This window comes from Rana temporaria, chromosome 2, assembly GCF_905171775.1.
Source record: "Rana temporaria chromosome 2, aRanTem1.1, whole genome shotgun sequence".
Taxonomy (NCBI): Eukaryota; Metazoa; Chordata; class Amphibia; order Anura; family Ranidae; genus Rana; species Rana temporaria.
This window is the reverse complement of record NC_053490.1, coordinates 15720131-15747706: the sequence shown is the minus strand read 5'-3', so window position 1 is coordinate 15747706 and position 27576 is coordinate 15720131. Positions and strand designations below refer to the sequence as shown.

Here is a 27576-nt window from a genome sequence, read left to right as displayed (position 1 = left end):
TTGGTGGACGCGCTAGGCATTTTTTCTAAACCCTGTATGGTCCCTGACGGTCTGATTTGCAGTGGAAACGCTCACGAGAATAGACCGGTCCATTCTAACCGTTCCAAATTTACTGACCCGGAGTGGAAACGAATAGATTTTTAAAATTCATGGTCTCATTAGTATAACCATGTTATACTAACTAACAAATACATATGCTATAAAATCACCTAAATATCCATAGCAACACAACTGTCTGTCCTAACAATGGGTTACAAGTTATGACTTCTCTAATTTGCATGTCAATGAGAGGGAACTTAGCCTGTCCTAAGCCTTTCTTTTGGGACAGACCCACACTGAACATTTAGAAACACCTACAGTCTGCCATGACACCGTCGCCTATGAGACTTCTAAAAGGTAAAAAATATGAAAAAAATGTAATGATATGTTGTGTAAATAAGAACACACAGCAAACATAGCAACCATATAAAATTTCCTCAAATCTGACTGCAAAAGTTGAAATGAACTTTGTAACAATTTTTCAAGAGGTAAAATACCATGCAACCCGTTATGCCGATGAATAATACAATGTAACAATATATGCAGGACTTATATTTAATTTTTTTTAGCACGTATGTTCTCCACCTGCTCATTTAGCTCTCTCACACGTTGTAGAAGCCTTTGAGACCTCTCATCTTGGGTTGTTTCATCTTCATGACTTAAAAAAGATTCTTGGTCTGGCCTCCTCCTGATGCTAAATGGTTCTTCATTTTGGTCAGACTCAAAACCTTCTGAAGTATTTGTAGAAATAGAAACGGCTGAGAAAGGTGAGCTGGATCTTGAGTCTAAATCTGAACATCCTTTACAATTAAAAGTTGGTTGGGGAATTTGGAGATCCATACTTAACAACGGTTTGGATAAAGGAGACCCTGCTCTTACTGCTCTCTCTTTAGATGGTGATATTTGACCTCGATAACACGAGAAACCTGGAAATTCATCAGAAATGCATGGAGAGGTTTCTAAATGAACGGCAGACTCCATGATAGAAGAGGTGGTTGAAATAGTTCCAAATTGTATTTTGTGATCTGAATCTCCAGGACAAGGACTCTCCATCGCCAAAGGACACTAAAAAAACAAACAAACACACAGGCAATATCATAGCTGTTTTCCCAAAGTAGAACAAAAGGCAAAACTTTATTTTTTTCCATTTTGGATATAGAAAGGGAGGGTTATAACTAGGGTTGTCCTGATACCGATACTAGTATCGGTATCGGGACCGATACTGAGCATTTGCGCGAGTACTTGTACTTGCGCAAATGCTCCCGATGCTTCGCCGATACGTTATTTTTTTCCCTCTGAGTGGGGGCGGAGAGCGGGCGGAGAGGGGGTGGGGAGCGGTCAGAGAGGAGACCGAGAGGAGAGCAGAGCAGTCCTCGGGTATGTATAACATGCCACTGGAGGAGAACTTCTGCCGCTGCCGCCGCCGCCGTCTAGTTGTTCGGCGCTCAGGGAACATAACAGCTTTCATTTGAATAGCTGTGTGCTCCCCGCCGCGCATCATAGCCCCTCCCCCTTGTCCGGGCACTTTGATAGACAGATCACCCGTTCCAGGATTGGATGGGTGATCTCTCTATCAAAGTGCCCGGACAAGGGGGAAAGGGTGAGGGGCTATGACGACGTGCGGCGGGGAACACACAGCTATTCAAATGAAAGCTGTTATGTTCCCTGAGCGCCGAACAACTAGACGGCGGGGGAGACCTACACAAAGCTGATATTGGGAGACCTATACAGAGCTGATATTGGGAGACACAAGGCTGCATTTGGGGGGAGACATGGCTGCATTTTAAAAAAAAGTATCGGTAATCGGTATCGGCGAGTACATGAAAAAAAGTATCGGTACTTGTACTCGATCCTAAAAAAGTGGTATCGGGACAACCCTAGTTATAACCCTTGTCAATTTCTTTTTTTTTTGCCATCACATTGGAGAGATTTCCCTAACTTCCTGTCCCATAGCCCAAACAGAAAGTAAGCGGAATGCAAAGGGAGGGAATCCCTGGTTGTCCCCAGAACTAGTGTTCCCATTGAAGATTTCCCCTCTAATACTGTTCTAGTGTTAACTCAAATGTTGGGGTTTTCTTTTTAAATTCACTTTCAGTAACAATGGCAAACATGAAAATGTGAGGGTGAGTTTCCCTAAAGGGACACAGGCAGTAATAAAAACCTGACAGGTGTTCTAATCCCTCTCCACTGTATACAAAAAAAAAAGTTTTCCCTTAAATTATAGTCACAAGTTTATAAACTACCGGTATATGTTTTTTTATGATTTATATAAACTGTTCGTTTTCTTAAAAAATATTTTGACATTTAGAAATGGTCCATTCATACAACTCAAATGACAAACACTCATTAGACTGAAAAACTAAATAAAATTACTCAAATGGCAACTTAGATCCTGGAAAACTCCCTATCTGATCTCTTAAAACAATCTGGTCTCTCGTTTCTCATGAACTATGAACTCTTTGCTCTTCCCATGAACTTCCTGATTTAAGCTACTTCCTATTTGCCCGATTATTGTGCTCTCTCCAGCCAATATGTCGCTCTTTTGCATACCTGCAACAATTGATTATCAACCTTTGGCTTGTTCCTCGACTATCCTTTTTCTTGATCCCAACCTGCAACCACTTGTTACCAACCTTTGGCTTATCTACTAGACATGTGCACACTGAAATATTTAGTTTGGGGGTTCCTGGCATGATGTGGGGTAGCGTGTTGCCTGATGTGGAACGCTATGCTGGGTTGGACAGGCCGCCGGATGTACTGGTGATACATGCGGGTGGCAACGATTTGGGTGTTTGTAAGATCAGGGCTCTGATCGCAGATGTCAAATCGGACATTGGGAAGCTGCGAGCGGCCTTTCCGCATACGGTCCTGCTGTGGTCGGATATTGTAGCCCGAACTCAGTGGCACAGGGCGAGGTCGGTAGCACGAATAAATAGGGCCAGGATCCGTGTTAATAGGGTGTTAATAGGTTGGGCGGTTCATGGCGCACCAGAGTGGTTTAGTTATCCGGCATTTGGAGCTGGAAACCAACTTGGGAATTTACTTGAGAAGGGATGGGGTTCATCTGTCAGATGTAGGGATCGATCTTTGGTCCTTGGGTCTGCAAGATGGGATCCAGCATGCACTGCGGGTGTGGAGGGGCCCTAAAGGTGGAGGTGTCATCCTTGCGGGCTGTGTTTGTCTGTTGGTCTTTTAAGGTGGTGGTAAGAAATGTGATGAAAAGGGGGTGGGGAGCTCATTGGTATGTGCCCCTCCCGTGTATTCCAACTGAAGGTTTGCTGGAATACCGTAATGGTTGCACTGCGGGCGGGGGTTTGTCTCCGAGTGGACTACACGGCTGGAGGCCAAATGTGTTATATGGGCCCGCAGTGTATTAATTATAGATGGTGTTTGAGTTCGGGGGGCTGCCAGAAAAGACCAACAGACTGTTATAATGATGTTATATGTTATAATAATGATTATTATAATTATTATTTTTGAGTTGGAGTTTTTACCCTACATTGTTTTAATAAATAGGCTGTTATGGCCATTTTTACTCCAAAACAATGGTGTGGTCTTATTATTTTAGGTAAAGTGTGGAATGGGAGTAGAATTGGTATAACGGGTATAAGGGTGAGTATCTCTGGACTACACTTGTCAAGTGAGGCCCAGAACAAAATAAAGAAATACTATAGTGAAGGGCTGGGCATGACAGAGTGTGCAGGACACACAGGGGTTAATTTACTGGGGGGTGGAGAGGTAATGGGAAAAGGCAGAGGGGGAGTGGCAGCATAAATAAGAGAGGCAGGAACAGAGGGGGAACAGTTCGCAGGGTTAGTTAGTGGAGGAGGCAGTTTTTCCCACCCTCCCTCCCTGTGTATATTTTGCGTGTTGCCGTGTGTTTTTTCTTTTGCAGGTGCACGGGACAAGGGTCATCATGACAGCTGTGAAATGGCAGTGTTTGTCTGTTGGTCTTTTAAGGTGGCGGTAAGAAATGTGATGAAAAGGGGGTGGGAGGGCGCATGCGCGGAGGCGTCCAAGATGGCCGCGTAAGCTAGGAGCTCCGCTCTGCCTCAGCCCCACGTCAGCCCTAGCACCGGTTTCACGGCGGTGCCAAGACCCCGGAGGGCCGGATTAGATTGGGGAACGCTCGGTCGAGCCCCCCATGTACAGCGGAGCGGTCCGGAGGGGCCTGGAGGCGAGTTACACGGCGCTAGAGACACAGGCCGATTCCAAGATGGCGGCCGCGCCTCAGCTACAAATACCTCACGCAGGGGGAAACGCTGACCTGAGGCAAGTGATCGCCCCGGCTACTTTAAACTTCCCTCCTTTGCTGGCCCAAGGCTCTCCAGGCTCCCTGGCACCCTCAGCAGCTGCCTTAGGTCCCCAGTCAGACTCCACACTGCTCCATTACAAGGGCCAGGCACAAGGTGTAATACAGGCCTCACCAGTCTCCATGGCTGCTGGTCATTCAGAATCAGAAATACCTCAGAATGCAGGGGAGCTCTTTTTGAAGTTCTCTGAACTACTTGAACGTGGGTTAGCCCAAACAGCAGTTAACATTACTAAGGAAATACATGCTGACTTCCAGAATCTGGGCTCCAGGATGGAGATCTAAGAAAATAAATTGGACATCACTATATCTAGAACTAACCAGAACACTGACCAAATACAATCACTTCAGGAACAGCTAGACGTGGCCCTTACTAGAATTGACGACCTCGAAAATCGTTCCAGAAGGGACAATTTTAGGGTGAGGGGTCTCCCTGAATCCGTTACAGACATCCCCAAAGCTATCCAGGACCTCATCAAAAGCATGATCCCCGCTATTGCACCCCACAAGCTGGAGCTGGACAGGGCCCATAGGTCTCTGGGCCCCCTGAGAAAGGATGGATCTCCCAGAGATATTATAGTAAAACCCCATTACTTCTCAGTGAAGGAGGAGGTCATGAGGGCATCCCGTCAGCAACCCCGCATATCCTTCCTGGGTCAGGATATTCAAATCTTTGCTGACATTTCTGCAGCTACTATACAAAGACGCAGATCGCTGAAACCTTTATTGCTGATCTTGTCCCAAAAGGACATCAAATATTGGTGGGGATTTCCGTTTGCCTTAAAATTTGCCTTCAAGGGTAAAACTCACGCCTTTACCACGCTATCTGAAGGAGAAAAAATTTTGCTAGCCTTAAAATTGATCTCGCTGGACTCAGCAATGGACACGTCAAATCTTCCACCAGGTCCTTCCAAGCGGTCCACCCCGGCAAGTCCTTTATCCCCCACTTGGCACACGAGCAAAAGCAGACGCACCAAAGACACCACAAAGACCTGAACTAATCATTATAGCGGTCCCGCTCGCTGTGCTGGAAGTTTTCCTCCGCTTGGTGTTTCTAACGGAGGATATTATACCTGTTAGGTATAGTGTTTCTGGGTTCTCTATCCGTGGCTGGGGACCCATGAAATCCCCCCAAAAAAAAAAATTTTTTTTTTTTTCCTTTTTTTTTTTTTTTGGAGACTGTTTTGTTTTCTAGTTACATGTTCTCTGCACTGACCGTGATCCGTACATTTTTCTCATGTGTCGTGATAGTATACATTTAGAGTGTTATATGATAAGCTATCGTTTCCTTGTTGACTCTAAAGGGTTGATAGGGGCTGAGGCAGTTGCCTTGCGCCTCAGATCATACCTGGACGGGGACTTTGTCGCTGTCGGGGTTTGGTCCTGTAGCCCGAGTTAAGGGCTACGTTACTGTTTTGTCTGACGAAGGTGGAAGGGATCTACATCCCTTCCATGTTCGTTGTGTAGACATACTTCATATTTTAAAATGTATTATTTCTACTTTTGTTTGTTCTCTTATTTTTCTTCTCACTAACCTTTTTTCCTTGATTGCCAGTCCGTTCATATGTCATCCTACCTATAGTGTTCCAGGCCTCGGCTCCGGTCTTGTTCCGCTTTGCTGTCTCCCATGCCTCCATGTCGATGGGGTAAGTTACAAATTGCACCCACTTTGTTCTCCCAATGACTTCACCACATAACTTGACTTTGCCGAACTTGGTTAGAGTTGCCTCACACAATGTTCAGGGCTTGAATTCGCCCGTCAAGAGAAGGAAGGTGTTTCAGTCCTACCATTCCCGGAGGATGTCAGTTGTCTTATTACAAGAGACACATTTTCCGACCACTTACACACCCTCCTTTCTTCATGCGCAATACCCACAATTTTTTCTGGCTAATGCCGAGGATAAAACGAGAGGGGTGGCTATCCTTTTCGCGAAATCTTGCAAATTTAACCCGCTCCTGATTCACAGAGATCCTAATGGTAGATTTCTGTTGGTTAAAGGGGAATTGGATGGACTTCTAGTGTCATTTATTTCATACTACGCCCCCAACAGAGGTCAGACCGAATTTTTTAAAACTATGTTTGATACCTTAGTTCCTCTCTTGGAGGGAATGATAGTGTGTGGAGGAGACTCCAACATTGCATTTGACCTAAGCTTGGACAAATCCAGACCTATAGCTACAGCATTGACACGCCCAACTAGAGCTAGCTCACACATAGCAAAACTGATATATCAGCATAACCTGGTAGACATTTGGAGGGAACTCAATCCAAACAAAAAGGACTACTCCCACTATTCTCACCCGCATCGATCGTACTCTAGGATTGACCATATATTCATATCTGCTAGACATATTCCCCTGATTACGAAAGCTAACATAACGGACACAGCCCTATCGGACCACTCCATGGTGGTTTGCTCGCTACAAACTCAAAACTCAGATCCCCACAAATCACACTGGAAATTAAACGAAACTTTACTACACGACCCTAATGTGGTTTCAGAGATTGATGGGGCCATCAGGGAATATTTTGTGTTTAACAGCGTTGAAGGGACCTCGGCCGAGATATTGTGGGCAGCTCATAAAGCTACCATTCGTGGCAGGATCATACAGGTAGCCTCTAAACGAAAGAAGGAAAAGTCTGCGGAGGTGATGAAGCTTGAGAAAGATTTTTTAGCCCTGCGCAGACAACATAAGAAGGATCAGACGAAGGTTCAGGCCCCGCAGCTTGATGCCGCTCGACTAGCTTTAAATTTAGCTTTGACGGTTAGGGCGGAACGATCGCTAAATTGGTCCAGTGCTAGATTTTATTTATACAGGAACAAAATGAACACGATGCTAGCCACCAAGCTCTCGCCGAGGTTCCGTTCGTTTGCTCTGCCCAAGATTAAGACCAGGGACGGGACAACAACCCTTAACCCTAAACGCATACTGCAAGAATTTGAAACCTTCTATACCTCCCTTTATCGGGGGTCGGGGATGGCCGGACATTCCGAGATCAATTCCTTTTTGGACCGGTTAGTGATCCCGAACCTACAGGAGAGTCATGTAGACTTGATGGAGGCACCGATCTCCACAGAAGAAACTATAGAGGTTATTAGGGGACTTAAGGATGGTTCGGCCCCTGGACCAGATGGTTTCTCAGTCCCATATTACAAGACTTTCTGCGAAACCTTGGCCCCTCACCTCACTAAATTTTTTAATTCAAAACGGGGGAGGGAGGGCGGATCCATGCACCCAAATTTAAATGAGGCGTTTATCTCAGTCATCCCCAAACCAGATAAGGATTCGGAGCTCGTTGAAAATTACAGACCTATATCACTAATCAATAACGATTTAAAAATATTGACCAAGATACTAGCCAACAGGTTAAATTCATTTATAAAAATATATATTCATAGGGACCAGGTTGGATTTGTCCCTGGTAGACAGGGCCCTGACCAGGTGAGGCGAGCAATCGATATTATTTCTCTGCTTCAGTCGGGCTGGGATGGGAACCCGCGGCAGGAAGGACTCCTCCTTTCTTTAGACCTACGGAAGGCGTTCGACTCTGTTACGTGGGATTACCTCTTCGAGATTCTGCGGCGCTGGGGCTTTGGAGAACAATTCCGGGGATTGTTGAAATCTTTATACTCTGAACCCAGTGCACGGGTCAAACTACAGGGATTTTTTTCGGGCTCCATTAGTATTGCTAGAGGTACTAGACAGGGCTGCCCTTTGTCCCCCTTGATTTTCGCAATAGCGATTGAGACACTTGCTATTGCGATCAGGTCGGATCCGGATATTAGGGGGGTATCTTGCGGCTCCCAAATCCATAAATGCGCTCTCTTTGCAGACGACCTTCTTCTGTATATCTCCTCCCCGACCACCTCTCTTCCAATTCTTTGCAACTTACTGGAATCCTTCGGGAAGATTTCGGGTTTGCGGGTGAATTGGAATAAATCTCAAGCCTTAAACATCTCCACCCACCCCTCAGTGATCAATCACTTGAAACCCTATTATGAATTCCAGTGGGCCGAATCATCCATTCGTTACTTAGGCATAAACCTCACAACCAAAATTGAACATCTCTACCAGGCTAATTATCCCCCTATATTTCGGAAACTAGAGCTAGATTTACAGACGTGGGCTCGACACAAACTTTCTTGGACAGGTAGGGTTAATGCAGTCAAAATGACCCTCTTACCAAGGTTACTCTACTTGTTCAGATCTCTACCAATAGCGGTTAAAAAAGACCAACTCAGATCATTACAGAGTAAAATTCTGAAATTCGTTTGGGAGGGCAAAGGTTATAGAGTGGCACAAAATGTCCTTTATGGGCTCAGAACACAAGGAGGTCTTGGACTACCAAATCTGTTTAAATACTACCAAGCTGCCAGACTAGCACAATTTTCTGCTATTTTTGCGGAATGTGAAAAACCAGAGTGGATAGATATGGAAGGTTTGGCGATCCCTAACCTTTCAATAGAGAGCCTTTTTTGGTCATCCCAAAAATCTAGACCTTCAATACTGTCCCCCACATTGTTGCAATCTTTTAGACTCTGGGATGGTCTGAGACACCTTCCTTCTTTGGTCTCGGAGACTAAGCCTTTGACACGGATCTTTCTCAACCCTCAGTTTCCCATAGGGATGGACATTTCAGCTTTCCAATGGTGGCTGGACAAAGGGATCTATAGAATAGGCGACTTTTTGACAGCCACGGGCCCACTTTCACTGGAACATTGTGTGAGGACACTTGACTTACCTCTATCGGAAAGAGCCCGGTACACCCAAATTTTTAACTTTGTGTCATCCCTCTGGTCTGACAATTTCAGGCACGCAACTCTTACTAGTTACGAAAGTTGGTGTAAACAAATGACGGAACATAAGGGGGGAATATCTATATTATATAGAGCTCTATCTGAGGTTTCCACAAAATTCTCATACATGGAGGCATGGGAGAGAGATCTGCGGATGACCTGGGACCTGAGTAGATGGCACAAGGTAGGTTTGAAAACTTTCAAAGGTCTAGTGAATACTTCATTAGCTGAAGCTAACATAAAGGTTCTGATGCGGTGGTACCTGGTACCCAGTAGGTTGGCTGCGATGTTTCCTACGTCTTCCCCGTTATGCTTTCGCAACTGTCAAACGCAAGGCACGATGCTTCACGTTTGGTGGGAGTGTCCCAGAATCAGGGGGTTTTGGAACAGAATCTTTTGCCTTATCAGAAAAGTTACGGGGGTACAGGTGGAGAAATCCCCACATATCGCTCTACTAGGCTCCGAAATTCCTCGAGTCTCCAAACCCATACAAAAACTGATAGCTTTCATGCTCATAGGAGCTAAAACCACTTTGGCGGCGGCCTGGAAGCAACCTAGGGTCTCGTTCTTAGCAGCTAAGGGGAAGATTTCATGGATCATGACGCAGGAAAAAATGGTCAGCTCTATCTCTAATACAAGGGATATTTTTGAGGCCATATGGGAACCTTGGGCCAGACATGTTGGTGTATCCCTATCGCCGGGTCAGGCTCCGTCCCCCTCAGGTACTTAACTGGACTACTGGCAATCAATTCTTTTCTTATTTGTTATATCTTTCTTTTTATTTCGTTTCTTTCTCCCTCTCTTTCTTTCTTTCTCCTTCTGTTATGCTATCTTTGGTACAATCTCCTCTTCGAGATGTTTGATTTAGTTATTATACCAGTCTATTAATAGACAACACTTTCAGGGGAGCACCCTGGGGGAGGGGGAGAGTTTGGTGGGGAGTGGGAGGTCTTTCTACTCACACATCCCTTGGGATGGGACAGGAGGTCTAGCGCTTTTCTCCACATTTTGGGCGGGGTTCGAGGTTATCTAGGGTCACAGAAGTCTCTCATCATTATTAAGTCATGCTAGCCCTTTATCCGACACAGTATGCTCCCTTTACGGGGTGTCGGTTGAGACTCTGTACGAAAAGCGTTGTTTTGGATCCCCGTCCCTCTTCAGCTCTGGCTACACATAGATGGGTAGGAGATCTCCTACGGGGACATTGATTTATATTTTTATTACTCTCTCTTCATGGTGCTAGATTAACTTAAGATGTATATTGAAATTTGGATTGTATCTTCATTATTTATTGATCGCTGATTTTTTTACAATGGTATGTACTGAGTGCTTCATGCTGTACTTTGTGTGATTTTACTTCTTCATCAATAAAATAAAACATTAAATTGAAAAGGGGGTGGGAGCTCATTGGTATGTGCCCCTCCGGTGTATTCCAGCTGAAGGTTTGCTGGAATACCGTAATGGTTGCACTGCGGGTGGGGGTTTGTCTCCGAGCGGACTACACGACTGGAGGCCTAATGTGTTATATGGGCCCGCAGTGTATTGATTATAGATGGTGTTTGAGTTTGGGGGGCTGCCAGAAAAGACCAACAGACTGTTTTAATGATGTTATATGTTATTATAATGATTATTATAATGATTATTTTTGAGTTGGAGTTTTTACCCTACATTGTTTTAATAAATAGGCTGTTATGGCCATTTTTACTCCAAAACAACGGTGTGGTCTCATTATTTTAGGTAAAGTGTGGGATGGGAGTAGAAGTGGTATAACGGGTATAAGGGAGGGTATCTCTGGACTACACTAGTCATGAGCAGTTAGCCCTTGAAGTGCAGACACAATCCCACTGCAAGGGAAGAATTCAAATTTTCTAAGGCCCCGTACACACGTCTGAGGAACTCGACGGGCAAAACACATCGTTTTGCCCGTCGAGTTCCTTGTGAAGCCGCCGAGGATCTTGGCGAGCTGAAATTTCCCATTGAACAACGGGGAAATAGAGAACATGTTCTCTATTTCCTCGCCGAGATCCTCGTCGGCTTCCTCAGCCCAAAGTGTACACATGGCCGGGTTTCTCGGCAGAATTCAGCTCCGACCGAGTTTCTGGCTGAATTCTGCCGAGAAACTTGGTCGTGTGTACGGGGCCTAAGAGTTGGGCTTTAAGATAAGGCAATAACTGGATATTTCTGCTGTGCTCTCTAGGTTGTCAGTATAGTAAATAGGAGAAGAACCTCACCTGCAGAGCATGAACCAAAAATAACTCAGTAATGAGGTCTTCCTGGTTCAGAGATGTCAGATCCCAGCTACTGTAAATAGCAGATCGTGATACATAACAAAATTGTAACTACTGTTATTTTAGAGGTCCTGTGCTTTAAGAAAATGTATAAGGTTTTGGAGGTTTTAAAGCAGAGGTCCACACAAAAGTGGAACTTCCGCTGTCCAAATTCCTCCCCCCCTCCGGTGTCACATTTGGCACCTTTCAGGGGGGAGGGGGTGCAGATACCTGTATAATACAGGTATTTGCACCCACTTCCGGGCATAGATAGCCGCAGATTCTGTGGCTATCTATGCCACTTGCCGCCCCCCCCGCTGTCTTCTGGGAGACACATGTGTCCCAGAAAACAGCAGGGATCATTCGGATTGCGCAGCCCGACTCGCGCATTCACAGTAGGGAACCAGGAAGTGAAGCCGCAAAGAAGATGGCAGCGGCAGCAGCATCTGAGGAACAGGTCGGGCCTCGGGTTATAGTGGAGTCAGTGTACCTGAAATTATTGACAGGCTGCAGGCGTCCATTGTTTAAAAGTCGCGGTCTCCTCCTGGTCCCTTCCGTGATAGGCATGGGCGTCCGCTCCATAGGGCAAGGGGGGGCAATTGACCCCCCTGGAAAAACCGAGACGGACCAGATGTCACACAGGCACAGCGAGCAGAGTGAAGCCGCCTCCCCCACCTGCTGTGCCGTGCTGATGGCTGATCTGAGATACTGAATGGGATGGGGGAGGGGGGGTCAGTCTGTGCTCAAGGGGGGTTTGTGCTGAATGGGGGGTCCATCTTTTCCTGAAGGGGGGGTCTGTACTGAAGGGGGTATGTGCTGAAGGGGGGGTCTGTGCTTAAAGGGGGTCCATCTGTGCTGAAGGGGGGGTCTGTGCTGAAAGAGGGGTCTGTGTGGAATGGGGGGGTCTGTGCTGAATGGAGGGGTCTGTGCAGAATGGGGACCCCATCTGTTCTAGGGGGGGGGGTCTGTACATTCTCTAGGCTATATTTATATGGGCATGGAGTGAAGCTGAATTATCTCAAGAGCTATTTCACACTGCCAGCTGGCTGCATTTTTGGTAAAGTGCCGCTAAAAAGCGGTGCTTTACCATCGTTTTAGCTGCGCTATTTGGCCGCTAGCGGGGCGATTTTAACCCCCGCTAACATTTAAAGAAAGGGTTAAATGCGACTGTATCGCCACTGCTGAAGCAGCGGACGCCCATGGTGATAGGTGTTTCTCAGCAGACACAGTTCCGCCAATCACGGACGTCCTTTCATCCTCGGACAAGAGGAAGTCCGTGATTGGCGGAGCACTGAACACAGTGTCTGCTGGGAAACTGAATCCAAGGATGAGAGAACGTCCGTGATAGGCGGAACTGTGTCTGCTGAGAAACACCTATTACAGAAGGGACCAAGAAGAGACCTTGACTTTTAAACAATGGATGCTTCGCAGACTGTCAATAATTTCAGGTACACTGACTCGGTCACAGTGAGGCTGCAATGGGCACAGTGAGGATGGGCACAGTGAGGTTGGCACAGTGAGGTTGGGCACAGTGAGATTGCAATGGGCACAGTGAGGTTGCAAATGGGCATTGTTGACCCTCTTTTCCGCTTACAGTAGCTGCTGCATTCTCACCCTAGGCTTATACTTGAGTCAATAAAATTAGGTACCTCGGCTTATACTCGGATCGGCTTATACTCGAGTATATACGGTAAGTTGATTAATTTTTTTTTCTATTAGTGAACCTTTTGAGCTAATTATCACATTTAGGCCAATTAACTACACCATAAAGGCTCACCTGCCTCCCTAATTAATTTTCTGGTATAAACTCTGAGCCACCCCAAAAGCCTACTGGGACCGAACCCCTTGGACCTTCATGGACTACCACATCCTGAATCTCATAATTAAAGTTTCATAATTTTAGTTTTCATCAGGTAGCATGCTATATAACCTGCTACACTGATAAAAAGTACAATGTAACAATATAGGTAGGGCTTACTTACACATTGTAGAAGTCTTTGAGCCGTCTTGTCTTTGGCTGTTTCGTCTTGTTGATGTAAAGAAGATGCTTGCTCTGGCCTCCTCCGGATGTCAAGTGGTTCCTCATTTTGGTCAGACTCAAAACCTTCCGAAGTATTTGTGGAAATAGTAACTGCTGAAAAAGGCGAACTGGATCTCGAGTCAAAGTCTGAACAACCTTCACAACTAGAAATTGGTTGCGGACTTTCTCTAGATGGTGATATTTGACTTGGATAACAAGAATAACGTGGAAATTCCTCAGGAACACATGGAAGGTTATCTAAAGAGGTGGATGCAATAGTTACAAAGTTTCTTTTGTGATCTGTAGCTGAACCTCCAGGATTAGGTCTCTTTTTTACAGATTTTGCATCTTCGTTGTAGATTTTTCTTTTGAATTGTTGGATCGCCAAAGGGTGCTATTATTAAAAAAAAGCAAAAAAATAAATGTTTTTTTTATCATGGCTGTTTTCTTAAAGAGGACTTTCACTCTCTTTTTGGACATTGCTTAAAGTGGTTCTAAAGGTTGAAGTGTTTTTTAGTGTGCAGCTCCCCCTTCAGTCTCCCCTTATACTAGCCTGAGCCTGATCACAGTTCAGCGATGTGCACAAGAGCAGAAGTTCTGCCAGGTCTCTAACTCCTCATTGGCTCCCACTGCTGTCAATCACAGCCAGTGAGGAGGGAGTGGGGGGCAGGGCCGACCAGCACTTTTGCTGTCATATAGACACACAGAAGGGGCCAGATTCAGGTAGATCCGCGTAACTTTGCCCGGGTGTAACGTATCCGATTTACGTTACGCCTCCGCAACTTAGACGGGCAAGTGCTGTATTCTCAAAGCACTTGCTCCGTAAGTTGCGGCGGCGTAGCGTAAATCGGCCGGCGTAAGCCCGCCTAATTCAAATTTGGATCAGGGGGGCGTGTTTTATGTAAATGTACTGTGACCCGACGTGATTGACGTTTTTCCCGAACGGCGCATGCGCCGTCCGTGGAATTTCCCAGTGTGCATTGCTCCAAAGTACGCCGCAAGGACCTCATTGCTTTCGACGTGAACGTAAATGACGTCCAGCCCCATTCACGGACGACTTACACAAACGACGTAACTTTTTCAAATTTCGACGCGGGAACGACGGCCATACTTAACATTGGTACGCCGCACTTACGCCACCATATAGCAGGGGTAACTATACGCCGGGAAAAGCCTAACGTAAACGGCGTAACTTTACTGCGTCGGCCGGGCGTACGTTTGTGAATTCGCGTATCTAGCTGATTTACATATTTTGACGCGTAAATCAGCGTACACGCCCCTAGCGGCCAGCGTAAAATTGCAGTTACGATCCGACGGCGTAAGAGACTTACGCCTGTCGGATCTAATAGATATCTATGCGTAACTGATTCTAAGAATCAGGCACATAGATACGACCGGCCGGACACAGAGATATGACGGCGTATCTGGAGATACGCCGTCGTATCTCCTCTAAGAATCTGGCCCAAGGTGTCTCGGGATGGAGCATAGGACAGGGACCAGAAGCACTGGCAGGGGACCTGAGAAGAAGAGGATCCATTGCAAAACCATTGCACAGAGCAGGTAAGAATGACATGTTTATTATTATTATTATTATTTTTTTAAAGTGAACCTTTACAAACTCTTTAAAATGATATTAACTATGAGTTTGTTTGTTTTTTCATGCCATCGCTTAGAGGAGAGGAGTGCAGGAAGTGAAACCAGCCAAAGAGTGAGTAGTCCATTTAAAGGGAACTTACAGTATCATTTACCTTAGTTTACATATGGGTCAGATATATCAGGTTAGGGCACAACTGGTGGTGGTGGAGCACTAAGTGAGCGCATTGGGCAAAAATGTACAGACACATTGGGGTTGATTTACAAAAACTGGAGAGTGCAGAATTTGGTGCAGCTCTGCATAGAAACCAATCTGCTTCCAGGTTTTTTGTCAAGGGTTATTTAACCACTTGGGATCCGCCTGCCGTCAATTGACGGCTACAGTGCGGATCCCAATTTCCAAACCGCCGTCAATTGACGGCCGCCCCTTAGGGCGGTCCCCGCGCGCGCTCCAGAGCGCGCTGCGGGAAAAATCTGTGTTGGCCGTGTCCCTCGGACACAGCCAATTACAGATCGCCGCGAACGGCCAATCAGAGTGGCCGTTCGCGAGGCGATCTGTGCGGCCAATGAGAGAGGATCTCATATGTAAACATATGAGATCATCTCTCATTGCCGTTTTACACAGAGACAGCGGTGCTGTCTCTGGAGAGGAGACGGATCTGTGTCCCTTGTACATAGGGACATAGATCGGTCACCCCCCCAGTCACCCCCCCTCCACCTACAGTTAGAACACTAAGCAGGGATACATTTAACCCCTTCCTCACCCCCTAGTGTTAACCCCTTCAATGCCAGTCACATTTATACTGTAATTAGTGCATATTTATAGCACTGATCGCAGTATAAATGTGAATGGCGCCAAAAATGTGTCCGATGTGTCCGCCATAACGTCGCAGTCCATTAAAAATCGCAGATCGCCGCCATTTCTAGTAAAAAAAATAATTAAAAAAAAATAATTCTGTCCCCTATTTTGTAAGCGCTATAACTTTTGCGCAAACCAGTCGCTTATTGCGATTTTTTTTTTTTTTTTTACCAAAAATATGTAGAAGAATACGTATCGGCCTAAACTGAGAAAAAAAAATGTTATTTTTTTTTTAAATTGGGATATTTATTATAGCAAGAAGTAAAAAATATTGTATTTTTTTCAAAATTGTCTCACTTTTTTGTTTATAGCGCAAAAAATAAAAACCGCACAGGCGATCAAATACCACCAAAAGAAAGCTCTACTTGTGGGGAAAAAAGGACGTCAATTTTGTTTGGGAGCCACGTCGCACGACCGCGCAATTGTTAGTTAAAGCGATGCAGTGCCGAAAGCTGAAATTTCACCTGGGCAGGAGGGGGGTATATGTGCCCAGTAAGCAAGTGGTTAAACAAGCTGAAGTTAGAAGCTGATTGGCTACCATGCACAGCTGCACCAGATTTTTCACTCTCCAGTAATAAAAAAATCACTCATGGTTAGTGTTTGGCTGAAGCCATTTATGATCAATCAACTGTGTTTACTCTTTTTAAATCATTATGGCAACAGAAACTACCAAAATTACCCTGATCAAAAGTTTACATACCCTGGTGATTTTGGCCTGATAACATGCACACAAGTTGACACAAAGGGGTTTGAATGGCTATTAACCACTTAAGCCCCGGACCAAAATGCAGGTAAAGGACCAGGCCCCTTTTTGCGATTCGGCACTGCGTCACTTTAACTGACAATTGCGCGGTCGTACGAAGTGGCTCCCAAACAAAATTGGCGTCCTTTTTTTCCCACAAATAGAGCTTTCTTTTGGTGGTATTTGATCACCTCTGCGGTTTTTATTTTTTGCGCTATAAACAAAAATAGAGCGACAATTTTGAAAAAAATGCAATATTTTTTACTTTTTGCTACAATAAATATCCCCCAAAAATATATAAAAAAAATTGTTTTTTTTCCTCAGTTTAGGCCGATACGTATTCTTCTACCTATTTTTGGTATAAAAAATCGCAATAAGCGTTTATCGGTTGGTTTGCGCAAAATTTAAGACGTTTACAAAATAGGGCATAGTTTTATTGCATTTTTATAAAAAAAAATGTTTTACTACTAATGGCGGCGATCAGCGATTTTTTTTGTGACTGCGACATTATGGCGGACACTTCGGACAATTTTGACACATTTTTGGGACCATTGTCATTTTCACAGCAAAAAATGCATTTAAAATGCATTGTTTATTGTGGAAATGACAGTTGCAGTTTGGGAGTTAACCACAAGGAGGCGCTGAAGGGGTTATGTTTCACCTAGTATGTGTTTACAACTGTAGGGGGGTGTGGCTGTAGGAGTGACGTCATCGATTGTGTCTCCCTATAAAGGGGATGACACGATCGATGCAGCCGCCACAGTGAAGCACAGGGAAGCCGCGTTTACACGCGGCTCTCCCCGTTTTTCAGTTCCGGGAAACGATCCAGCGGCGATCGGGTCTGCGCGTCCCGTGGTCCTGGAGCTTCGGATCGGGTCGCGGGCCCGCGACCCACGGCTGGGTAGATGTACATGACGTGCCGGTACGTGCATCTGCCCAGCCGTGCCATTCTGCTGACGTATATTTACAGGAGGCGGTCCTTAAGTGGTTAAACGTAACCATCCTCACCTGTGATCTGTTTGCTTGTGTAATTAGTGTGTGTGTATAAAAGGTCAATGGACTCCTGACAGACCCTTGCATCTTTCATCCAGTGCTGCACTGACGTTTCTGGAATCTGAGTCATGAGGAAAGCAAAAGAATTGTCAAAGGATCTGCGGGAAAAGGTAGTTGAACTGTATAAAATAGGAAGGGGGTATAAAAAGATATACAAGGAAGGAATTGAGAATGCCAATCAGCAGTGTTCAAACTCTAATCAAGGAGTGGAAAATGAGGGGTTCTGTTGAAACCAAACCACGGTCAGGTAGACAAACTAAAATTTCAGCCACAACTGCCAGGAAAATTGTTCGGGATGCAAAGAAAAACCCACAAATAACTTCAGGTGAAATACAGGACTCTGGTGTGGACTCCGGTGTGGATGTTTCAAGATGTACAATAAGGAGGCACTTGAAGAAAGATGGGCTGCATGGTCGAGTCGCCAGAAGAAAGTCATTACTGCGCAAATGCCACAAAGTATTACAATACGCCAAAAAGCACAGAGACAAGCCTCAAACCTTCTGGCACAAAGTCATTTGGAGTGATGAGACCAAAATTGAGCTGTTTGGCCACAACCATAAACACTACATTTGGAGAGGAGACAACAAGGCTTATGATGAAAGATACACCATCCCTACTGTGAAACACGGAGGTGGAGCGCTGATGTTTTGGGGATGTGTGAGCTACAAAGGCACAGAAGATTTGGTCAAAATTGATGGCAAGATGAATGCAGAATGTTATCAAATAATATTGGAGGAACATTTCATTCATCAGTCAGGAAGCTGCGCATGGGATGTACTTGGACATTCCAACATGACAATGATCCAAAACACAAGGCCAAGTCGACCTGTCATTGGCTACAGCAGAATAAAGTGAAGGTTCTGGAGTGGCCATCTCACTCTCCTGACCTCAATATCATTGAGTCACTCTGGGAAGATCTCAAACCTGCAGTTCATGCAAGACAGCCCAAGTATTTACAGGAATTGGGTCTTTGCCAAAAGGAATGGGCAGCTTTACCATCTGAGAAGATAAAGAGCCTCATCCACAAATACCACAAAATACGTCAAGCTGTCATTGATGTCATTGATGTTAAAGGGGGCAATACACAGTATTAAGACCTGGGGTATGTAAACTTTTGATCAGGGTCATTTGGGTAGTTTCTGTTGCCATTATGATTTAAAAAGAGTAAACACAGTTGATTATTAATAAATCCAGATAAACATGTATCAAGGGCGCTTCAAATGTCAGGATCTAGCAAATAGTGTCTGCATTGAGCATATCATGGATATGTATGGTGGGTGATCCAGCAGGAAGGTCCCAGTGTATGTAGCTTCCAGCAGAAAGTCCAGGGAGACCAGCAGGTGAACGCTCCAGGCTCAGAGAGCACTGGTGAAGCGATCGCACCGTCTGGATCAGTGTGGAGCAAGGATCCCGGAGATGACGTCAGCGGAAGGGGATGACAACCAGCGTGAACCGCAAACAGGAAGTAGGTCATCAAATGGGAGGCGTTTTGGAACTATTGATTGGTTCCTTCTTCAGCCAATGATGACAGGTTAGTAGGAGGTTAGCTTCTTAGGCCCTGTACACACGATCAGTCCAAACTGATGAAAACGGACTGAAGTTCAGTTTTATTGGTTCACCGATGAACCTGACTGATGGTCTGATGTGTGTACACACCATCAGTTCAAAAACCGATCGAGTCCAACGCAGTGACGTAAAACACAACGACGTGCTGAAAAAATGAAGTTCAATGCTTCCAAGCATGCGTCGACTTTATTCTGAGCATGCCCGGGTTTGGAACCAATGCTTTTGCGTACTAACCATCGGTTTTGACCTATCGGTCAGGCGTCCATCGGTCCGATTTTAAAGCAAGTTCTCTGTTTCTGGACTGAAGGACTACAGACCGATGGGCCGTACACACGGTCGCTTTGGACCGATGAAACTGAACTTCAGTCCGTTTTCATCGGTTTGGACCGACCGTTTGTACGCAAGCTCATAGTCTGTGGATGGTAGTAGGGAAAGAAAAATTATGCTATAATAGCAAAGGGACAGCAGGTGATTATTGTGATCCATGGGCACAGGGCTCCACAGTGAGACATGAAGACAACACGGGATTCATCCCGCACAAAGAACGGCAAGACAGGTGCAACAATTGATTGCAAGAAAACATATAAGGAAAAAAAGGCATAAAAGCAAAGGACAAATGTAAAGCAGAACCCAGCATTCATACTGTGCATGGCTCCTAGATAGCAAATGTTGCTGGGCATAAATATTACATGGGGAATGCTTAAAGAGGAGTTCCACCCAAATTTGGAACTTCCTCTTAACCCACTCCTCTCCCCCTTACATGCCACATTTGGCATGTAATTTTTTTGGGGGGGGAGTGGGGGCTTCAGGAAGAGTGGGACTTCCTGTCCCACTTCCTCCTTCCTGTAGACAACTAAGCTTAATCGCCTTCAGGAAGGGGCTGCTGTAGGCGATCGCCTAGGACACGTCACAGGTCCTAGGCGATCTCCTGGCCAATTACACGGCGCGGCGCCGGCTCGCGCATGCGCAGTGCCGCTCGCGCATGCGCAGTGGGTGCCCGGCCGTGAAGCCGAAAGCTGTCACGGCCGGGTGCCCACACTGAGAATGAAGACGCCGGCCGGGGAGGGGGGGAGAGGAGCGGAGCCCCGGCCGGCGCGTCGCTGGAGCAGGTAAGTGTCTGTTTATTAAAAGCCAGCAGCTACACTTTTTGTTGCTGCTGACTTTTAATAAACATACAAATGGCTGGAACTCCCCTTTAAGATTTGTAAACATCATTTAGAATAAATGTGTATATATATATATATATATATATATATATATAAATAATTATTATTGCACATGAAAAAAAAATATAAAAAAAAATACATATATAAAAAATATACATATGCATAATAATAATAACATAATAATAACATATGCATAATAATAATATGATAAACATACATCTGAAAATGGAAATGTGAATGAGGTTCTAAAGTATGGCACTAATTTCAAAATCCTCATTTAACCCTCCAGGGGCCAAAACATTTAATGAGAAAATCCAATACATTTCTCTATGGCAAAGCCAAAGCCAGGTCTCTAGGCATCGCCTCAATAACCCCAACCATTAGACCATCAGTGGATTTGTTATGGTGGTCAAGGTAGTGCCTGGGCACGCTATGAATATCTAGTCCATCAGTAATGAAACCGCGGTGTTCGCCAAATCGCTTACGTATTGGTCTGATAGTTTCGCCCAACATAGAAAAGACCACAAGGGCATGTCAGACAATACACTACATGGTCAGAGGAGCATGTGTGAAAACCTTTAATAGGATATGTTTTACCTTTCAGGCCTCGTACACACGACCGAGGAACTTGTCAGAAAAGACACATCGTTTTCCTCGACTAGTTCCTTGTTAGGCTTGTCGAGGAACTCGACAAGCTTGCTTTGCGTACACACGGTCAAGACAAAATCTCCTCGTTCTCAAACGTGGTGACATACAACACATACAATGGCAGGGGAAGTTCGATTCCACTGGCGCCACCCTTGGGGCTGCTTTTGCTAATCTCATGTTACTGCGTGTTAGGTAAAAGTTTGGTAAGAGACGATTTGCACTTTTCAGTCTGTTACAGCGTGACAAATGTGTTATCTCCATTACAAACACTACTTTTACCGAAGGTGCGCTCCCGTCTCATACTTTATTCTGAGCATGCGCGGGTTTCTTAGCATACACACGCTCGCGTTTCTCGTCGAAAACCAGCCCGACGAGGACCACGACGAGGAAATTGAGACTCCCGTCGAGGAAAAAGAGAAAAAAAAAAAAAAGAAAAGAGAAAAAAGCTCTGCCACCAAGTTTCTTGATGGATTCTATCGAGGAAAACGTTTGTGTGTACGAAGCCTATCACCAAAATCCTTCTGGCTTGAGGATTCTGAAAACGTGTTCCTTTTTGGATACTATACAACAGAAAGAATGGTCTTCTATCTCTGAATTTTGTACTAATAAGTGGATTAGTATTATTATAACACGAAGACATAATAAATATGAGCAATTAGTACACCAGATACAGATCCTTTTCTCCCAGATTTCCAAATTGACCTTTCCATCTACCCACCCATTGGCTACATTATCATCACTCACAAAATTTATAGGAGAGAAGACCTTCTCACTAAATTTAAATTGGGAACATTTCGTAAAGATCTGGGGGACTATAATAAAAACAGATATTTTTCATGGAAAGCACATCCGACAATAGCATTCCATCTCTTATGGACATTAACCCTTGCGCCCCCCTACCCATTCAGCGTCTGACAGCCATGGCGCATGGTAGAGTGCCCCCTAAGCCCCAAATACAGGCCACTTTATATAAGAGGGAAACTGCAATGGTTCCACTACCTTCAACACCTGCCACTTTACCTACACCTAAGGTTCTAAGAACCTAAGGTTCTAAAGTTCATGGTAGAGCATCGCTATTTTCAATTTGTGACTCTACCTTTTGGTTTGGCAACTGCACCCCGGGTATTCACAAAAATACTGGCTCCTGTGTTGGCAAATTTAAGAGCACAGGGCATAACGGGGGTCGGCTTATCTAGATGATCTACTTATAATAGATCAGTCAACGGCAGGGCTAGAGCATGCAGTGTTCAATACGGTGAGATACCTGGAGCAGTTAGGATGGGTTATAAACCTACAGAAATCCTCTCTACAAGCTCTAAGAAGAGAGTATCTTGGTATGATCATAGATACAGCCCAAAGCAGGGTATTCCTGCCAGAACCAAAGGTGAAGTCCCTAAGAGAGTTAATCCACAGGGTCAGGACAAAAAGGAGATCATCTATCCCCCTGTGCATGAGGCTATTAGGAAAGATGGTGGCCTCCTTCGAGGCGGTTCCTTACGCCCAGTTTCATTCGAGACTCCTACAGAGCGGCATTCTGACTGCCTGGAACAGGAAAAACCAAACTTTGGATTTTCCTAAGCATCTGTCCCCTCAGTTGCGCCAAAGCTTCAGTTGGTGGTTAAAAAGCAGAAGCCTACGGAAAGGACGGTCCTTCCTTCCAGTCACTTGGAAAGTGGTATCGACGGATGCCAGCCGGTTAGGCTGGGGAGCCGTGTTAGAGGAGGCCTCAGCCCAGGGTACCTGGGCCAAAACAGAGGAAAGTCTGCCCATCAACATATTAGAGATTCGGGCAGTATACTTAGCTCTTAAAACCTGGACACACAGATTACAGGGTTACCCTGTTCGAATACAATCCGACAATGCTACTGCTGTAGCCTACATCAATCATCAAGGAGGCACCCGGAGCCGGGATGCTCAGAAAGAGGTGAATCGGATTTTAATATGGGCAGAAAGACATATACCCTGCCTGTCTGCGATTTTCATTCCAGGGGTAGAAAACTGGCAAGCGGACTATCTAAGTCACTAGCAATTGCTGCCAGGAGAATGGTCACTCCACCCAGAGGTCTTTCAGGCAATATGCCAGAAATGGGGGACCCCGGATATAGACCTGCTAGCCTCCAGACTCAACAAGAAGTTGGACAATTTTGTGTCCAGGACAAGAGATTCGCGAGCCTACGGAACAGATGCGTTGACAATTCCATGGGATCAGTTCTCACTGATCTATGCATTCCCTCCGATCCCTCTCTTACAGAGATTGCTGTGCAGGATCAAGAAGGAGGGAATACCAGTGCTCCTAGTGGCCCCGAATTGGCCAAGCAGACCCTGGTACATCCAAATTATAAAGATGGCAATAGGAAGACCTTGGGTGCTTCCGCTCCGTCACGACCTGTTGTCGTAAGGACCAGTATTCCATCCTTCCTTAGGCCCCGTACACACGGTCGGACAAAACCGATGAGAATGAACCGAAGTTCAGTTTCATCGGACCAAACCGACCGTGTGTATAGGCCATCAGACCTTCAGTCCATAATTTTCCTTCAGTCCATAATTTAAAAACATGCTTCAAAACCGAACCGATGGACCGCTGCCTGATCGGACCAAACCGATGGTTAGTACAGAAAAGCATTGGTTCAAAACCTGCGCATGCTCAGAATCAAGTCGACGCATGCTTGGAAGCATTGAACTTCGTTTTTTTCAGCACGTCGTGTGTTTTACATCACCGCGTTCTGACCCGATCGGATTTTGAACTGATGGTGTGTACACACATCAGACCATCAGGCCACTTCAGCGGTGAACCGATGAAAACGGTCCGTCGGACCATTCTCATCGGTTTTGTTTGACCGTGTGTACGGGGCCTGACAGAAGCTAAATTTGACGGTCTGGCTGCTGAGACCTACTGTATATATATATATATATATTATACATAATATGTAGTTATAAGTAAATATTTATAGTATAGTCATATAGGTAGATTCAGGTACCTGGGTGCAAACTTGCGGCGGCGTAGCTTAGCCTGTTTAGGCTACGCCGCCGTAAGTTAGCTAGGCAAGTACATGATTCTCAATGTACTTGCCTGCTAATATACGGCGGCGTAGCCTAAAGCAGGCGTGCGTAAGGGTGCCGAATTCAAATGTCTTGGAGGGGGGCGTGTTGTATGGTAATGAGGCTTGACCTCACGTTTTTGACAGGTTTTTTTAATGCGCATGCGCCGGGCGCCTACATTTCTCAGGGTGCATTGCGGCTAAGTACGCCGCACGGGCCTATTGATTTTGACGTGGACGTAAACGACGTAAATCCCGATTCGCGGACGACTTACGCAAACAACGTAAAAAATTTGAATCTCGCGGCGGGAACGGCGGCCATACTTTAACATTGTTATTCCACCTAATAGATGGAATAACTTTAGGCCTGCTAATGCCTTACGGAAACGGCGTAAAACTACTGCAGCAGCCGAGCGTACGTTCGTGAATCGGCGTATCTCCTCATTTACATATTCTACGCCGACCGCAATGGAAGCGCCACCTAGCGGCCATCCGAAATATTGCAATCTAAGATAGGACGGCGCAAGCCGTCCTATCTTAGATATGTTTAAGCGTATCTCTGTTTGAGCATACGCTTAAACATAGGTCGGCGTAGATTCTGAGTTAGGTCGACTTATATTATGATATATTATGCACATTCCTGTTATATTTATAGGACAGCAAGTGAAGGGAAATATCCCAGTGGCACACAAACTACAAAAAAAAGAAAAGAAATTGATATATTTTCAATTAGAAATCCGAAACTCTTACCTGAACGTGTTGTAGACTATAGCCTTGTGATGGATTTAGCTCTGTTTGGATAATAGAGAATTGGCTTTCATTGGGGGTTTTCTCTATTAATCTTCGTTGTGGAACTAAGAGACCACTGGGTAAAATACTATCTTTAGCCAAAGAAATAAGTGGCTCATGACGAGGCTGAGCTATGTCTGGCCTTTTGTTTTTGACCAGAATATTTTGCTCCATTTTATTGCATTTATATTTCATTATTCCATGGCTGGGAGAAAATTTGTCCGCGATTCCAGGCGAATCCTGTTCTTCAGAAACGTTGGCTTTTTGAGCTGGCAGTAGGTACATCGTGTTTTTGTACTTACACAATGCCCTGGCTCTGATGTCAACCACTCTTAGATTAAAAATAAGGGCTTCCTTGAAGTTTGGCCTTGTATTTTTATCATGAATAAAGGCAGTCTTGTCGTTGCTCTTCCCTAATAGCTGCAAAATGGTTGAAGCAATTTTTTTGGAGGATCTTATAGGGACAAAACAATCCTCAGCGTCTTCCTCATCTCCAGTCGTAAAGTCAGTTGGAGTTCCGGCAAAATGGGTTCTGTGGTTTCCCTCGGAGAACGTCTGTTTCGTGGCCTCCTTGTTCAGTGTAGTCAGCTTGTGGTTTATCTGAAGTGTACTTTTGGTTACAGGCGACACAAAGATAACACAAGGGGCGTTGCCGCCATCAATGTAATTATCCATCTGACGGAACTTTTGAAAAACTTTAAGAGGCAAAGAGTTCAACGGAATGGCTTTTACTTCCGCGTTCGATGGGATTTGGAGATAGTAGTCACAGCAGGTGAATTTTTTTGAGTTCATGTTCACGGAAATTATCTCTAACACAGGAGTTAAGGAAGTTTGGTGTTCCAAAAAGTTTTGCCTACAGCGATGTCCTCCAAACGTTACTTTGTTTGCAACCGTGCCAAGGCTCTCATAATTACTTCACAGGCTGAAGGTTCACTTGTTACACTAAAGATGAGAAATTATGATGATCACGAAGTTAAATATTTGCGGAAATGAAATTGTCTTTTGATTTGAACTTGTGGATTGTATTCAGCTGGTTATTACCACTTTGGATAAGCATTGTGTAAACCTGCCTGAAGAAAAAAAAAGAAAAGGTCAAGTGATTAAAAGCTGAACTCTGGGCACAAATACTTCCATATAATTAACCACTTAAGACCCGGACCTTTGGGCAGCTAAAGGACCCGGCCAGTTTTTGCGATTCGGCACTGCGTCGCTTTAACTGACAATTGCGTGGTCGTGCGACGTGGCTCCCAAAAAAAATTGGCGTCCTTTTTTTCCCACAAATAGAGCTTTCTTTTGGTGGTATTCGATCACCTCTGCGGTTTTAATTTTTTGCGCTATAAACAAAAATAGAGCGACAATTTTGAAAAAAATGCAATATTTTTTACTTTTTGCTATAATAAATATCCTCCAAAAAATATATAAAAACATATTTTTTTCCTCAGTTTAGGCCGATACGTATTCTTCTACCTATTTTGGTAAAAAAAATCGCAATAAGCATTTATCGATTGGTTTGCGCAACATTTATAGCGTTTACAAAATAGGGAATAGTTTTATTGCATTTTTATTAATTTTTATTTTTTTTACTACTAATGGCGGCGATTAACATTTTTTTTCATGACTGCGACATTATGGCGGACACTTCGGACAATTTTGACACATTTTTGGGACCATTGTCATTTTCACAGCAAAAAATGCATTAAAAATGCACTGATTACTGTGAAAATGACAATTGCAGTTTGGGAGTTAACCACAAGGGGGCGCTGAAGGGGTTAAGTGTGACCTCATATGTGTTTCTAACTGAAGGGGGTGTGGCTGTTGGTGTGACATCATTGATTGTGTTTCCCTATAAAAGGGAACACACGATCAATGACGGCACCACAGTAAAGAACGGGGAAGCTGTGTTTACACACAGCTCTCCCCGTTCTTCAGCTCCGGCAACCGATCGTGGGACTCCAGTGGCGATCGGGTCCGCGGGTCCTGCGGCCGCGATCACGGAGCTTCGGACCGGTTTGCGTGCACGCGACGGCGGCGCACGCGACCCCATGGCTGGGCTTAAAGGGCCACGTACATGTACGTGGATGTGCCCAGCCGTGCCATTCTGCCGACGTATATCGGCGTGAAGGGGTCCTTAAGTGGTTAAAGTGGTTATAAACCCCTTTTAACAACTTTATGCTACAGGTAAGCCTATATTAACCACTTGCCGACCGCCGCACGCCGATATAAATTGGCAGGATGGCACGGGCAGGCAAATGGGCGTACCGGGACATCCCTTTAAATTTGCCGCCAAGCGGGCACACACGCACACGCCTGCTGTGTGCCTTGTGAGTGCGCCAGCGGGTCCCGAGAACTCGATGTTCCCGGGCGGCCCGCGATTGCAGTTGGCAAAGGCAGAACAGGGGGATGCCTTTGTAAACAAGGCATTCCCCTGTTTTGCCTAGTGACACTGTCAGGGATCAGGAACAGTGATCGGTGATGTGTCACTGGTAGGGGGAGGAGCTAACAGTTAGAATCACCCCCTAGGACACACTTAACCCCTTCACTTTCACCTAGTGGTCACTGCCAGTGTCATTTACACAGTAATCAGTGCGTTTTTATAGCACTGCTTGCTGTAAAAATGACAATGGCCCCAAAAATGTGTCAAAAGTGTCTGATGTGTCCGCCATAAAGTCGGGATAAAAATCGCAG

At 45.2% G+C, this 27576-nt stretch overlaps 1 protein-coding gene across 1 annotated transcript; it reads right to left on the bottom strand.

Annotated features, from left to right (window-relative positions):
• Positions 1–25: 25 nt before the first annotated feature.
• LOC120928844 lies at positions 26–25959 on the bottom strand. Its single transcript, XM_040339866.1, has 3 exons — positions 24853–25959; positions 13400–13831; positions 26–1104 (listed from the first exon to the last, which is right to left on the bottom strand). The coding sequence occupies exons 1-3, from the start codon at positions 25681–25683 to the stop codon at positions 595–597; spliced, it is 1773 nt and encodes a 590-aa protein (XP_040195800.1). The 5' UTR covers positions 25684–25959; the 3' UTR covers positions 26–594.
• Between the last annotated feature and the right edge of the window lie 1617 nt (positions 25960–27576).

Coding starts and splice junctions, on each gene's coding strand:
- LOC120928844 (XM_040339866.1), bottom strand. CDS start 25,683: ATGAACTCAAAAAAATTCACCTGCTGTGACTACTATCTCCAAATCCCA. Junction 13,832..24,852: donor ATAGTCTACAACACGTTCAG/GTAAGAGTTTCG, acceptor TTTTAATAATAG/CACCCTTTGGCGATCCAACA. Junction 1,105..13,399: donor CTCAAAGACTTCTACAATGT/GTAAGTAAGCCC, acceptor TTGTTTTTTTAG/TGTCCTTTGGCGATGGAGAG.